At 45.8% G+C, this 16,202-nt stretch overlaps 1 protein-coding gene across 5 annotated transcripts in view; it reads right to left on the reverse strand.

Annotated features, from left to right (window-relative positions):
* Positions 1–16,202, reverse strand: part of P2RX3 (purinergic receptor P2X 3) — a 43,278-nt gene that overhangs the window by 22,657 nt on the left and 4,419 nt on the right. For 2 of the 5 annotated variants that reach the window (XM_084803604.1, XM_084803596.1), the window contains exons 2-3: positions 12,840–13,001; positions 149–284 (exon numbers count right to left, since the gene is read on the reverse strand). In XM_084803604.1, the coding sequence (XP_084659730.1) occupies positions 149–284; positions 12,840–12,973 (270 nt within the window). In that variant the 5' untranslated portion in view covers positions 12,974–13,001. Of the gene's footprint in view, positions 1–148; positions 285–6,628; positions 6,884–9,304; positions 9,401–12,839; positions 13,002–15,818; positions 15,949–16,202 lie in introns of those variants that run through there. The other 3 variants (XM_084803609.1, XM_084803617.1, XM_084803585.1) reach the window with 3 other exon arrangements.

The following is a 16,202-nucleotide window of genomic DNA, read 5'->3' on the forward strand; positions in this document are numbered from 1 at the left end:
GAAGTAGCCCACAGCATGTATATAAGCCCTTTGCCTCCTCCCAGACTTTAGCTGGGTTAACAGCTCCCTTTGAGCCGCTGCTCCAGCTGTGTGCTCAGGACACATCCCCTCACAACCCCCTTCCACAGACCTTTGCACGGAGTTATACCTGTGGAGGTGTAACGTAATCAGCCGTGTCCATGACCTGGTTGCTGTACTTGCCAAAGCCCTTCACCTTGGTCACGACCGAGGATTCAATGGAGGTGTCCCTTATCTGGTAGGCCTTCTCATGCAGGAACACCCACCTGTGGGGGCAAAAACACCGCTTAGCAACTCCTCTGGGACCAGGTAGGAGCTCTTGGTATTGCCTTTGATGAAATGGCAAGACACATCAAGATAACTCTGGGCTTATTCACATGAGTAAAGACAATCTTTTCGTGCAACAGGGCAAAGGGCTTGCCTTAAACATTTTAAGCATCCTTCGTGAAATGGCTCTCTACCCATACTAGATCCTGGGGCATGCTCACTTCTCCACAGGCTTCTGCTTAGCCCACTTGGATTGTGAGGTCTCATCTGTCAATTTCGATTGCTGTTATCAGTCAGCTGCCCCATTTTGGGGTCCCCAGTTCACTCAGTCCAGCCCTTGCTTCTCTGGGCCTATGTGCATCATCAGTTTTGATTGCAGCAAATGGGTACAAATGTTTCCCATTTGTTTAGCTGCAGTTTACCAGCCTTCTTGGATGGGAGCCTTCTGTTTTGAGAATACCACATTTTCACAGCACTGGGAAATGCAGTATATGTTGAATCTGGAAAATGGCCTTTGTGGTTGTTGTCTGGGATGAAACATAAATATCTTGGCAGCTAACGTATCCCGCAGCACCTGCATCTGAGGTCTGGCCCCACCTCGCTTTGCAGTCCTTTAAAGAGAATTATTCTGCTACTGACATCTCCTAAGTGTTTGCTCAGTCTGCTGTCCAGGTGCTAACTGTTGGTGGGCAACTTCAAGGCTTACAGTTCTTTCTCCTTGGACTGGACTGACCTTCAAATAGAGGGCACCTTCAAATAAAGGGCAATCCTCCGTCAAGTTGAACACATGACCATCCTATAAATACCTATCTTACTATTTCTAAAATGACATACTATTGCCTTTCCATTGCCTAACCCTTCCCTTCTTTGACTCCTGTAACCTCATCAGACCCTCTGTGTTCTTCCACATGAAGACAGAATTTTAGCTGGTGCAACTATCTCATGCAGAGAGGTGATAAGATAATTCAAGGTTCAGCAAGGTTCAGGTTAAAATCTTTAAAAGCCCTACACAGTCTGGGAGTAGTACATCTTAGGGGACATTTTCTCCCATATGAGCTCCCCTCTGTGTTGCAGTCATCTCAGAGGCTTTGTTGAGAGTTCCTTGCCCACTAGATGTCCATTTGGTGAGTACCCAGAATGCAGCCTTCTTGGTGGTGGCACCAAAAACATGGAATTCTCTCCCTCTGGAGGCTCAGCAGGCTGCAATCCTTTATTCTTTTATGCAGACCCCCTGTATTTTTTTTAATGCAGCTTACTAAGGGTTCAATCTTATGCATGTTTAGACAGAAAAAAAAGTCCTACAACTCCTTGCATTCCCCAGCCACCCATGCAAGCTGGGGAATGCTGGGAGTTGTAGGACTCTTTACTGTCTAAACATGCATAGGATTGTGCTCTAAGACACTTACATTTTGACAGACCTTTGGCACTTAGCCTTTGAAAAAGATGTAGCTTCCTGTCTTCTATTTGGTTAATTTGTGCACTGTGGATGTGGTTTTTTTTTTTTTAAACAACTATGTGGGTATTGCTTTTAATAGTTGTTATTGTCTGCTTTAAATTTTGTGACTTCTTACTCTTTTTATTTTCCACCACTTTTTGTATCCCTTGAGTGGAAACATGGCATTAAATATAGGTTGCACTTCCTGAAATTCACTTCTCCTACATCTACATTAACAATATTAACTATGATGATTATATCTGTCAGTGTACATGTACTTTACATTTTCATAAACAAAATTATAGTATTTACATACTGCTTTGGAGTGTTCAAAACACTTCACAGACATTATTTTGCTGCAGTCTTTACAACAGCTTTATAAGGTCGGTCGGTATTATTATAATCCCTGTATTGCAGATGAGGAGGTAAGGATGCTTTGCTTAAGGTCATCTGATGAATTAATATTTGAGGTGAAGTTTGAACCCAAAACATCCTGGTTTGTGGCTCAGCCAGCATGCTATACCAACCAGGCCTCTGCTCCATGGTAGTACAGGTAAATTGCTCGCTCCCACAACATGCCTCCCCGCTGGGCAACTGACAAGGGTCAGCTCTGTCAAAGGATGTTTAAAATGTATTTGTTCTAACCAAATTGTGGCAACTCCTGTTTCCTACCTCACTTCTGGTTAGCTGCTGCCCTCTAGTGCTAAGATTTACCTTGGTTTATTGTAGCAATCCCCTTCAAGGATCACTGCCTTGTTTTGGCGAAGGGGCTTGCGTAACTCAGTGAAGCCATAAGCTATGCTGTGCAGGGCCACCCAAGATGGATAGGTCATGGTGGAGAGTTCTGATAAAATGTGGTCCACTGGAGAAGGAAATGGCAACCCATTCAAGTATTCTTGCCAAGAAAACCCCATGGAACGTATCACAAGGCTAAAAGATATGACTCCAGAAGATGAGCCCCTCAGGTCGGAAGGTGTCCAATATACTACTGGGGAAGAGCAGAGGGAATTTCTAAGTAGCGCCAGAAAGAGTGAAGCGGCTGGGCCACAGACAAAAGGACACTCAGCTGTGGATGTGTCCGGTGGTGAAAAGAAAGTCCAATTCTGTAAAGAACAATATTGTTTAGGAACCTGGAATGTAAGATCAATGAATCAAGGTAAGCTGGAGGTGGTCAAACATGAGATGGCAAGACTGAACATCGACATCTTGGGAATCAGCAAACTAAAACGGACAAGCATGGGCGAATTTAATTCAGGTGACCATCATATCTACTACTGTGGGCAAGAATCCCGTAGAAGAAATGGAGTAGCACTCATAGTCAACAAAAGGGTGGGAAAAGCAGTACTGGGGTACAATCTCAAAAACAATAGAATTATCTCAGTACGAATCCAAGGCAAACGATTCAACATCACAGTAATTCAAGTCTATGCCCCAACCACTGAGGCCGAAGAAGCTGAGATTGATTGGTTCTATGAAGACCCACAACACCTTCTAGAACCAACACCAAAAAAAATGTTCTCTTCATCATAGCGGATTGGAATGCTAAAGTAGGAAGTCAAGAAATCACCGGGATAACAGGCAAGCATGGCCTTGGTGTACAAAATGAAGCAGGACAAAGGCTAATAGAGTTTTGCCAAGAGAACACGCTGATCATAGCAAACACTCTTTTCCAACAGCACAAGAGGTGACTCTACACATGGACATCACCAGATGATCAATATCGAAATCAGATGGATTATGTACTTTGCAGCCAAAGATGGAGAAGCTCTATACAGTCAGTAAAAACAAGACCTGGAGCTGACTGTGGCTCAGAGCATGAGCTGCTTCTTCCAAAATTTCGGCTTAAATTGAAGAACATAGGGAAAACCACTAAACCATTCATGTATGACCTAAATCATATCTGTTATGAATATACAGTGGAGGTGAGGAATAGATTTCAGGGATTAGGCCTGATAGACAGAGTGCCTGAGGAACTATGGACGGAGGTCCGTAACATTGTTCAGGAGGCAGCAACGAAATCCATCCCAAAGAAAAAGAAATGCAAGAAAGCAAAGTGGCTGTCTGAGGAGGCTTTACAAGTAGCTGAGGAAAGAAGGGAAGCGAAAAGCAAAGGAGAAAGGGGAAGATATATCCAACTGAGTGCAGAGTTCCAGAGAATAGCAAGGAGAGAGAAGAAGGCCTTCTTAAATGAACAATGCAAAGAAATCGAGGAAAACAACAGAATGGGAAAGACTAGAGATCTCTTCAAGAAAATCGGAGATCTCAAGGGAACGTTTTGTGCAAAGACGGGCATGATAAAGGACAAAGAAGGCAGGGACCTAACAGAAGCAGATGAGATTAAGAAGAGGTGGAAAGAATACACAGAAGAACTATACAGGAAAGATCTGAATGTCCCTGATAGCCATGACAGTGCGGTCACTGAACTTGAGCCGGACATCCTCGAGAGTGAAGTCAAGTGGGCCTTAGGAAGCATTACTAACAACAAAGCTAGTGGAGATGACAGTATTCCAGCTGAGCTATTTAAAATCCTAAAAGATGATGCTGTTGAAGTGCTGCACTCAATATGCCAACACATTTGGAACCCTCAACAATGGCCACAAGACTGGAAAAGGTCAGTTTACATTCCAGTTCCAAAGAAGGGCAATGCCAAAGAGTGTTCAAACTACCGTACAATTGTGCTCATTTCACATGCCAGCAAGGTTATGCTCAAAATTCTACAAGCTAGGCTTCAGCGGTATGTGAACCGAGAACTACCGGAAGTACAAGCTGGGTTTCGAAGAGGCAGAGGAACTAGAGATCAAATTGCCAACATTCGCTGGATCATGGAGAAAGCAAGAGAATTCCAGAAAAATTTCTATTTCTGCTTCATTGACTATGCTAAAGCCTTTGATTGTGTGGATCACAACAAACTCTGGCAAATTCTTAAAGAGATGGGAGTACCAGACCACCTTACCTGTCTCCTGAGAAACCTGTACGAGGGTCAAGAAGCAACAGTAAGAACCGGACATGGAACAACCGATTGGTTCAAAATTGGGAAAGGAGTATGACAAGGCTGTATATTGTCGCCCTGCTTATTTAACTTATATGCAGAGTACATCATGAGAAATGCCGGGTTGGATGAATCAGAGGTCGGAATTAAGATTGCCGGGAGAATTATCAACAACCTCAGATACGCAGACGATGCCACCCTAATGGCAGAAAGCGAAGAGGATCTCAAGAGCCTCTTGCTGAGGGTGAAAGAGGAGAGTGCAAAAGCTGGTTTGAAACTCAACATTAAAAAAACGAAGATCATGGCATCTGGCCCTATCACTTCCTGGCATATAGAAGGGGAAGAAATGGAAGCAGTGACAGATTTTATTTTCTTGGGCTCCAAGATCACCGCAGACGGTGACTGTAGCCATGAAATTAAAAGACGCTTGCTCCTTGGGAGGAAAGCTATGGCAAACCTAGACAGCATAGTAAGAAGCAGAGACATCACTTTGCCGACAAAGGTTCGTATAATCAAAGCTATGATTTCCCCAGTAGCAACGTATGGCTGTGAGAGCTGGACTATAAGGAAGGCTGAGTGCCGAAGAATTGATGCTTTCGAACTGTGGTGCTGGAGAAGACTCTTATGAGTCCCCTGGACTGCAAGGAGGTCAAATCAGTCCATCCTAAAGGAAATCAACCCTGAGTGCTCACTGGAAGGACAGATCCTGAAGCTGAAGCTCAAATATTTTGGCTCCCTAATGCGAAGAGAAAACTCCCTGGAAAAGACCCTGATGCTGGGAAAGATTGAAGGCAAAAGGAGCAGGGGACGGCAGAGGATGAGATGGCTAGATAGCATCACCGATGCAATGAATATGGACTTGAGCACACTCCGGGAGAGAGCGCAGGACAGGAAGGCCTGGCGTGCTATGGTCCATGGGGTCACGAAGAGTCGGACAGGACTGAACGACTGAACAACAATTGCAGCAATAAATTAAACTCCTATCAATTTACAGCTGACAGATTTGGCACCACTGACTTCACCAAGAACGAGCCTAGGCGGACAATCACCATTTGCCGAATGCAAAGCTATCATCTGAACACATTTATCTGGAAGAACATCCCATTGATTTCAATTCAGCTTGCTTCCAAATAAGAGTGTGCACTTAAGAATGCAACCTGTGTAATGCAATTGGCCTAGTTTGGGCTTCAGTGAATCACAGATTATAAAGGGCACTTCTCATCATTAGTCTGATTTTCCGCATACAGCAGGCTGCATATGTCATCTCCCCAGTAATGGTAGTTCTTAGACCTTTTATAGAATATCAAACATCTAGTCCTGATTCAACCGTTTTCTTTGTCTAACTGTTTGAAATGCCAATTATCTTTCCTGTGAAATATTTGCACTGAGTTTCCAGTCTGGGAACTTCATTCTCCCTGCTGGATCTCACACTGTCTGCCTCAAGTGAAAAAAAAAAAAAGTATCTGCTATGAGACATCGCATCCCTGTTCAGGTACATGCTCAGGAAGGCTACGTGAGCAAGCGCAGCTGATGCTACCCCATCCGGGCTGGAAGAAACCCTTTGAACATCACAAAGGAGGGCAAAACCCTTGTGAAGTATCAGATGCCAACACATTCAAGGCTGGAAGCCACTAATGGATCAAATTAAATTAGGCTGTCCCCCCCCACCCCACCCCAGCCCACCTCCAAGCCCACTTAGAACTTGGTAAAATGCTAACAACATTAAGCACCGTCATTCTGAAAATCAAGCTGCTTTCTTGGCTAAATAGTCCCAGTTATTTCCCTCCATTCAATCAACGCAGAAGAAGCCGAAAGTGTTACCCTGTTTCAGTGGCTGCTCTCCTGCAGCCTTTGCCAAAGACTGGGATTTATTTATTTATTTATTGGCCTGTAACAAATACACAGTGGCTGATACTCACTTGTTGCATGGGATGCAGCACTCTCCCCTCAAGGGAGGACTTCTGTTGAAGGGATGTTGCGTTACTGCTTCCTGCATGTCCACTGGTAATGTTCCCAGAGCTGCACGGGATGTGGTGGTGGGAAGAAGGATCGCTAAGACTGAATGATACAACTCCCCCACCATGTCAACGCCATTTTAGAACCTCCCCTACTTTAATGATCGCCATTTAGGGGCTGTCGCACCACACCAGCACGGCAGCAGACTTCTACTCCTTGGGAGGAGGGGCATACACCAGAAAGGTTACCCCACCCCCCTATAACGCTCCCTTGCCACTTTATGAACCTTTTTGTTCTACAGTCAGCCAGATACAGCTTCACTTGGATTTGTGTTGCTGCTGAGTTCCTCTACCAGTAAAGAAGAAATTTACTCTCGAGTTTTCCGTCTCAGAAAAGCAGAACAACTGATAACTGCGCGACTGTATAAAAGCCTACGCAAAGAAAGGTGTGCAGAGAAACCTCAAAGGGGATGGTGCTGTGAAGTAGGTCAGCCAAATCCAAAGGCCAAGATGGAACACGGGGCGCTGCAAAACAAGACACAACCCTCCCAAACCTATTTCTGGATGTGAAAATGAGACGGGTGCCACATCTGATCTCGGAAGCTAAGTAGGGTCAGCCCTGGTTAGTACTTGAATGGGAGACCACCTGGGAATCAGGCTTCCTGCATTGAGCGGGGGATTGGACTAGATGGCCTTGTAGGCCCCTTTCAACCCTATGATTCTATGATCTCCTATGATCCCACGCAGCAATCCCTCTCCCAAGCTGCTTTCAGCTCTCTATCATCTATTCAACTCCCTCTGCCCCCCTCCCACAACTCTATCCTCTATTGCCAACCAAAAGCTCACAAAATGCCACAGAATGAAGTAAGATGGCTGGGTCACTCGCCACCTGAGAAACTTCAGGCACACTCCAACAGGCCCCATAACACCGGCGCAAACCAATCCTGCTAACTTACAGGATTGCTACATTTTACCAGTGACAAAATATTGCAAGTTTTCAAAAAAGTACTGCAAAATATACTTGAGGGTTCCACGCATCGCACAGGTAAAGTCTGTGGCCCTAATTTAGCAAAAGTGAGTTATGACTAACAGCCCAGTCCTATCCATCCTCAATAAGTCCCAATGAAGCTCAATGAAGATGTCACCCAGTGTGCGGTCGCTGTAAAAAAGGCAAACTTGATGTTGGGCATAATTAGAAAAGGAATTGAGAATAAAACTGCCAATATCATACTGCCCCTATACAAATCTATGGTGCGGCCACACTTGGATACTGTGTATAGTTCTGGTCACCACACCTAAAAAAAGATATTGCAGAGCTGGAAAATGTGCAGAAAGGGGTAACTAAAATGATCAAGGGGCTGGAGTATCTCCCCTATGAGAGAAAGTTACAGCAGCTGGGATTGTTTAGCTTGGAAAAAAGGAGGGTAAGGTTCTTCAGTATCAGAGTATCAGAGTATTCACTATCCAGTATCAGAGGCAGTATGCTTGTGTACACCAGTTGCTGGGGAACATGGGTGGGAGGGTGCTGTTGTGCTCATGCCCTGCTTGTGGGTTCCTGGTCGACAGCTGATTGGCCACTGTGTGAACAGAATACTGGACTAGACGGATCCTTGGTCTGATCCAGCAGGGCTCTTCTTATGTTCTTAAGTCCTACTAAGTTCAAGCGGATTTACTCCCAACAAGGTTACATAGGACTGTAGCCGAAGTCCCACTAAACCAATGGAATAAGCTGAAGTCCCATTGCTTTCAATGAGACATGCAAAGTGCAATCTTATGTGTAATTTACTCAGAAATACACCCCCCCCCCAGTGTTTAATGGGGCTTACTCCCTAGGAAGCATGCCTTAGTTACAATTAACTTGAGCTGGATTGGGGCCTGTGCATTTATTGCACTATCAAGTAATTGCTCTGAGAAGAATAAAGTGTTCATTAGCCTGTTGGACCCTTGGGAGTGGAGTGGGAAGGCAGGACTTAACAGGCTAGTTCTCCCCAGCAACACTGCATCCGAGAAGAAAATGTGCTCTCCCAGAAGAGGAGAGGATGTGCCGGGGGTGGGGGGGTGGGGGAGAGGAAGAATGGCTGGCAAGGCCAAAGTGGCTATTCAAGCTAATTGAACTCTGGTTAACAACATCAAAGGGGAGGGGAACTCAGTCCAAGCAATCAAGCAGAGCTGGGGGGGGGGTTAGTGGGGGCTATGCCAGGCACCAGGCATTTCCTGCCATCAGCCCCTTCCTCCATTCATCCATATTCCTCTGGAATGGCGCCCAGGGAGCAAGCCTGCGCCAGATCAGGCAAATGAACTCTCACTGTTCTTCTGACATTGTTGGAACCCCTAAATATTATCATCCCCCGAGGGATACAAAAATCTCCCCTTGCCCATACAGGAGAGTCATCTGTTATATTGCTGCCTCTTCTCATCATATTGCGCCTTTACAACACGGAATTTTACTTGCACCTATTATTTTACATTGGACTTTTATAGCCTCATCCCAATCATGGTTTCTCAGAGAAAATCCCACTGATCTTTCTGGTAATTAGGCAACTCTAATGTGCTCTGCAGGCCTTCTTGCATTTATTTTTACAAGCAATTCAGCATCCCATTTTACAGATCAGGCGCTGAGGTTTACAAATAGTGACTTACTTGGGGCCAAACAAGGAGTCCATGGCAGCGGCGGAACTTGAACCCAAATGCTCCAAACCCTAGGCCATCTCTCTAGCTACTGGGCCACACCGACTCTGTGATCAGGTTTTTTTTTTTTTAATTTAGCTTAATTGTTGCCCTCCCACAAATATATTCCACCAAGCCCCGCCCCCCGGAGGAATCCCACAGTCATCTCCATTCTGTTTGGAGATACCAGCGGGGTTGTGGCCAGCTGAGTCGATTTGCACACTGCATGAAGTCAGATACTCACCCGCACTATGCCTTCCCCCACTAGGGAGGACGTGCTGCAGGCGAAGCATCCCTGACCAAGCACTCCTCCAGCCACCACCACTTGGGGAGGCTTTGCTGTGTGCAACAAAGCAGGTCCCCAGTTGAAATGCCAGCTCAAGCGCCAGCAGATGCTTCGTCTGGGGCCACATGACAGCAAGCAGGCATAGCGAGGCCCCCTGACATCATCTGGCCTGTGAAGTGCTGTGTGTGTGTGTGTGTGTGTGTGTGGTAATTCAGTCCCACCCCACCCCAATCTTGTTCCCTACCCTTGTTTTAAAACATGGTGTTACACGCTCCTCACTTCCCTAAGTGGTGAGGAGTTCCAGGGGCAACACAATCCACCTTTGAGATGAGGCTCTTATGGCACCATTGCTCTGCCTCGTTCACAGAATTTTACGGGGGTTCCAAATGACATCCTCCTCCGTTTGTAACCCTTCCACGTTTTCCTATTGCTTTTTCCTTCTTCTTTCCTACCACGAAAAATCCATTAAGGGGGGAAAGATGAAATAGGTGCACAATACCATTGGATCAGCAGCACTAGGACCTGTCTGTCTGGAAGCACCCTTACAGCATTTTTGTAATATCTGCTTTATTTACTAATCTACAAGTCAGCAGCACCACACTCCTACTAGACAATGGATCTGCTACCTCACATCAGATCTCAGAGACACTCTTCACCCTCATAGCCTTCTAGCCTCCAACCCACAGCACTCTGTCTCTGTCTGTGCCTCTCTCTGTTCCCAAACTGCTTGTTCTGCTGTTTATCTTTCACTCAGACTTTACATCAGCCCCCTCCCCTTGCCTGGCGCTTGTATCACTTACCCCAAACTCTGACTGATGGCTTTCCCATTCCAAACATTCCAGAAAGATCTCAGTATCAAGAAACCAACTTCTAACCCTTCAGCTCCCATAAAGAGAGATCCTCCATGGGGCTTCCTGGGCCATTAAGAAACATTAACATTCTTTTGTCCAGTCTCAGACTCTGATCTGGCATTGTTGTAAGGCGAAACCACAGTGATAGACCCACTCACAGTCATCAATCATAGCAAGCCCACTACACTTGAATGCCTAGAAGGGATGTCTCTGCAGCAATTGCTGCTTCTAATATTACTGACTTGCCACAATGTCTTCACAGTTGCTGTTCCCTCTCCCATTTAACTACTACCTTTCACAAGTTACCTTACCAGTCATGATCATTATCCCTGTATTTTACTCTCCCATAGCTATTACGTCCATGTATACAACTCCCCCCCCACACACACACATAACCTCTCCAGCTGAGTTAGCTTAAAGCTGGTCAAGTTTGCTTACAATGCATGAATGTGCCTTCTCCTAGTTGTCATCCCATGCCATAATCCCCACATGGTGTTCCCTCCCTCACACATACTCTCTGAATAACATTTACCCTTGTGTGCTACAATTCTGAAACCACTTTATTTGAAGCAATCCTCCAGGAAGCGATGGACTACTCCAGTGGACTGCAAAAAAAGAAGGAAAAAAGTCCCCATTCCAAAGCCATCATTGAACTGCCATTGCTTTCTTCCCATATCGTCCCAGTTCCCCCCATGAAACTCCAGAAGCTGCCTTATACCAGGTCAATCTGTCTGTCCATGTAGCCCAGGGGTGGGCAATGCCTGGCCCTCCAGATGTTTTGGCCTACAACACTCATCAGCCCTAGCTAGCAGAGCTAATGGTGACAAATGATGGGAGATGTAGGCCAAAACATCTGGAGGGGCACAAATTGCCCACTCCTGACTAGCCCAATATTGTCTACTTGGACTGGCTGCATTGCTCCAGGGTTTTAGGCAGGGATCATTCCCATCACTTGCTATCCGATCCTTTTAATTGTCTATCAAGAGATGAGTGGAAAACTGAGCTGAAAACTTACTGTGTGCAAGGCATGCACTGTAGCACTGAGCTAAGGGTCACACCCCTATTTCTGTATTCATAGAAGGAACTCTTCCCCTCTCCCTCAAATAATCTCCCATATTCAACAGTTATTGGATGCCACAGTTACTTTTTCAGGAATGACACAGTCACTAATTTCTTCACCTCTGCATATTCAGGCATGCATGTTTTCCACTTCTTTGCCCATGTCCACATGAACACTCATCCCATACAGCCACATGGAGGGTGGATTCACACAACAACCTGGAGGACCAGGCCATGCAGTGAAGTAGACTTCACCATTACTCCACAAACTAGAGTGGGGGAGGGGTGGTAAAGTCTGCTTCATTCTGTGGCCAGATGCTACAGATCATCAGATTTCCATGTGGTTACAGTTGTCCCATTGCAGCGAGTTTGCAACACGGTTCAAAGAGTTGTCTGAATCCATCCAAATCCTCACCTTCCCTTGCAAGACAAGATGCTACATTTGCAGACAATCTTGCCTACATGTCCAAAGAAAGTCTCCTATGGGACCATATGCATTTGGCTGCCTGGAGTTTCTCCTAGACACACACATAACACAATAGACAAATAGTAACACACTGCACAGGAAAAATGGAGTTAGTTCTTCTTTGCCTATCAAAGTGATTTCTTCTGAGCTAACTGTGATCAGAAGCCCAAGAATTTGGATAGCATTTCCCTGGAGGACCACTAAATGAGGAAACAGAATCTTTGTAGACAAAACGTTTGATGCGACCTGGAACCCAGTTCTCTTGCCTCTCCAAAGAGCTTCCCAACTACAGCACAGCAGACCTGTGAGAGAAGGGAACAACTTTTTGCCTGTTACCAAAACACCATCAGCAGGAGGAGACGTTGTCTACCACCCTTTGAGATCTCAGAACCTGACTTGCCATATGAAGCTGCAGGTCTCTTTTCCAGAGCTGGCAATCATGGATATCAGTTTTTTTGAGTTGTTTCTTTAACAGATCTCTGCAAGTTTGGAGTATATTCCAAATGTAAATCCAAACATTTCTCAAGACTACCAGGTGGGAACAGTTGCATTTATGACCCCAAGTATTTACTTAGGAATCTCTCCTGCCTGGCTTCTCATACCCTTCAATAATAGGACAGGTGGTGTTTTTTTTTTTTTTTAAGATAGCCAAGCTGTACTTGGTTGCTTTTCCCCATCACCTTCCTTGTCCCCCCACCCCCAATCAACATCTTACACAAATATGTCATCAGCTCTCAAATGAAAAGTATTTGGAAGGTGATTTGTGGGGTTTAATCTTTAAACCCTTACCTAGTCTTCCCAAATTAGGATAAAGTTCCCCGCCCCCATTCACCTGCCTTTCCTCACCCAATGAAGTAGGAAATGATGAGCAACTGGACAGCCCGGTTGATCACGCCGATGGTCCAGCTCTTTACCACCACTGATTTGGTGGTTTCATAGGTGAAGAAGTCTGCCACACAGGTCATGCCGGAGGAAAGCATGGGCACCGAGGAGCAAATGCAGGATGCTCTGCAAACCAGATGGAAAGGGGTAGGAGTTGTGAAGGATCTAGGAGCAGACACAATGGTGTAGGCTGTGCGGATAGAACATGCAGATGCTGGTTCTTGAAGATGCCGTGCTGGCTCCCTCCCGCTCCTCTCTGCTGCTACATCTGGGCAAGCTTGAAGTGCAGGGACCCCTTTAATAAGATCTCTCCCCCACCCCCACCCAACACTATGGTGATGCCGCTGGAGCAAGGTGGGGCTTCCCAGCTCATCAATTACAAATTAGATTCTAGCGAGTACATAGACCTTAAGCATTAAATAATGAATCTGCAATTGCTGCATTTTCTCTGAGTGGTCTTCTAGCCATACAGACACTGCTTCTACAGCATTAGGCTTTGCACCATCAGGAAGGGAGGGGGAAAGGGGCCAGAAAGGCGAGAAGGCTGAATATTCTCTCCCTTGGAAGACAAACTTTGAAAACGTGAAAGGGGAATCAACCTGACATGATACTGTCCTTCACTAGCTTCCTAATTAACCCCAAGTCAGTGATGTGTGAGCAGTAGCAAAGGTAAGCTCCTAGATATCCCTTTGGTATATTGGTCTTTTGGGCACATAATTCAAGATCACTCACCAAAGGTTATTCAAAGGCAGTATATGGGACAATTCAAAAGGCCAATGATGCAGTTAGGTAATTTAAGGGTGCAATCCTATGCATGTTTAGAAAGAAAAAAAGGAATACAATTCCCAGCATGCCCCAGCCAGCCATGTGGGGTGCCGCAAGGTTCTATCTTGTCCCCCATGCTTTTTAACATCTACATGAAACTGTTGGGGGAGGTCATCGGGAGCTTTGGGCTGAAATGATATCAGTATGTGGATGATACTCAGCTCTACCTCTCGCTTCCATCTGCACTATCTGGAGAGGACAGACCTTGCCTCAGTTATCCATGCACTAGTCACATCCAGGCTGGACTACTGTAATGCGGTGTATGTGGGGCTGCCTTTGAAGACAGTTCAGAAACTTCAGCTGGTGCAGAATGGTGCAGCTGGTGCCCGAGCATTGGTGGGGGTGAGGCGTTTTGCCTATACAGCACCAGCTGCAGTGGTTACCAGTGTGTTTCCAAGCCCAATTTAAAGTGCTGGTTTTGATCTTTAAAGCCTTAAATGGTTTGGGACCAAGTTACTTGAAGGACCACCTTCACCTGTATCAGTCTGCCTGCACTTTAAGATCAGAAGGAGGGGCCCTTCTCATCTGCCCACCCGTGAGAGCAGTTAGGTGGGTGACCACATGTAAGAGGGCCTTCTTTGTAGTGGCCCCACACCTTTGGAACAAATTGCCATCGGAGGTCTGCTATGTGCTGACATTGCAGGCTTTTAAGGTCTTGAAAACATATTTTACTGTGGCCTTCTCTTGATATGACTGCTGTCGCTGCTGGCTTTATTGTTGGCTTTTATTGTTGTTTTTATTGCTATTTTATTGTGCTTATGTTTTATCGCTTTTAATATTTTAACTGTTTTTATGTATTTTATTGCTGTGAGCTGCCCTGGCAGGGCTTCTGCCCTGAAAAGCGGCCAAGAAAATTTTAAAATAAATATATAAATAAAGTTGTAGGACATTTTTGCTTCCTAAACATGCATAGGATTGTGCTCTTAAAGTCTGAACTTAATTATCTTGCAGGGATGATGGGCTCTTTAGATGGTAATGTGTATTTCTTCACTTACTTCACAGTGACTCGGTTCGGACAATCGCTGGAGTTCACTGTGGCTTGCAGTGTGTGCCAGCAGCCATTATGGATATTCAAGGCATGGCGGTTGGTTGCTGTGGCTTATTGTGTCATACAAACCTGACACGGGTAGGTTTGTTGGTGTGGATAACAAACCACTCACAACCCTTAAAACAGCCCATGGGTTCTGGGTGGTTTGTTAACCACACCAACACCCACTGTTGCTGGGTTCAGACGACACAATAAGCCATGGTGCCCGACTGCTGCAGCTTGAATATTCAAAATGGCTGTCAGCATGTGCCACTTAAATAAGCCACGTTGGGCTGCGGTGCTTGTGCAAACCAGCCCATTGTGTTAAGCCAGCCCTGATGTGTTTGGGGGCCTTCCTGCTCATTCTACTGAGTGGGGCCCTGGACGTCTGCCTGTAAGTTCTTGCCCTGACAGCACCCCTGTCCAAAGCAGCTATGCACTACAGCGCAGAGCACCCATCATCTGTGGCTATGTTTAGAATGAAATCTGGCAAAGCTAGAAGCAAAGGCAGGGAGCAGGCTCAAGCTTAAGGAGGAAGTGGCAGTTGTGTGAGTGAGGAAATGAATGGCAAGATAAGAAGCAGCTATTTAGCCAAGGTGGATCACAGACATTTGTTGGCTCAACCACAACAACTCACTAGGAGGCTTGCTGTGCAAAGAGACCTTCTGGGTAGCCATGATTCATATGGAGAAGGGCAAACAGATGAGCCCTTCATTGCTTACCATTCCCTGAGATGGAGAACATAGCAGAAAGGATGTACCACCATCCTTCCCTTATGGCTCTGGGTGGCTCCTCACACTTGCATAAGCTCCTGAAGCCCTGAGTTCAAGACCAGAGGCTCCTAACAGCCATGGGAAAAGAGATCAGGCATTGCAGCTGTGACTAGCCCCAACTGCCTCTAGTCCCCACAATAATAAGTACTGGCTTCTTTTTTTTAGTAAGGTAGGGCTAAAACTCAGGCATTTGTCTTCAACAGCAGAAAACAATACAGTTTTATTAAATTAAGGCACAGAACCACGTCATATCTGTTCTCCTGCACATCTAGTCAGCCTAGAGTTGTGTTCCCCAAATCTCGCATAGCTGAGGCTCACCTGACTCACTGTTCCAGGCATGCCCCGTATTGGGAGGAGGCAAATCCAGAGCAGAGACATGCAGAGATACTGCAGGCAACTTCCCCTCTGAGCATGTACTTTGGCCTCACATGACAGAATGCTCCCGGTTCTCTTGCAGCACACAGTTTGGGAATTGTGTGCCCAGGGAGAAGAAAAAGATAAATATATACATTTAAAGAACCCCCACACCAAACAAAAATTTGATTCCAATATTGCACATGGAGATTAATATCCTGGGTCTGAAAGGGTAAAAAGACTACTGGGTTACAGAATGACTTCACATGGAGCAATGCCCAGAACAGGGAGGGGGACTGTGGGGGTTCCATGTCCCACTCGACAGCTTCTTTCCTTGCCCCTGCCCTT

This window comes from Heloderma suspectum, chromosome 1 (genome assembly GCF_057233095.1).
Source record: "Heloderma suspectum isolate Gila_16-S chromosome 1, 16-S_ref, whole genome shotgun sequence".
In the NCBI taxonomy this organism is placed as follows: Eukaryota; Metazoa; Chordata; class Lepidosauria; order Squamata; family Helodermatidae; genus Heloderma; species Heloderma suspectum.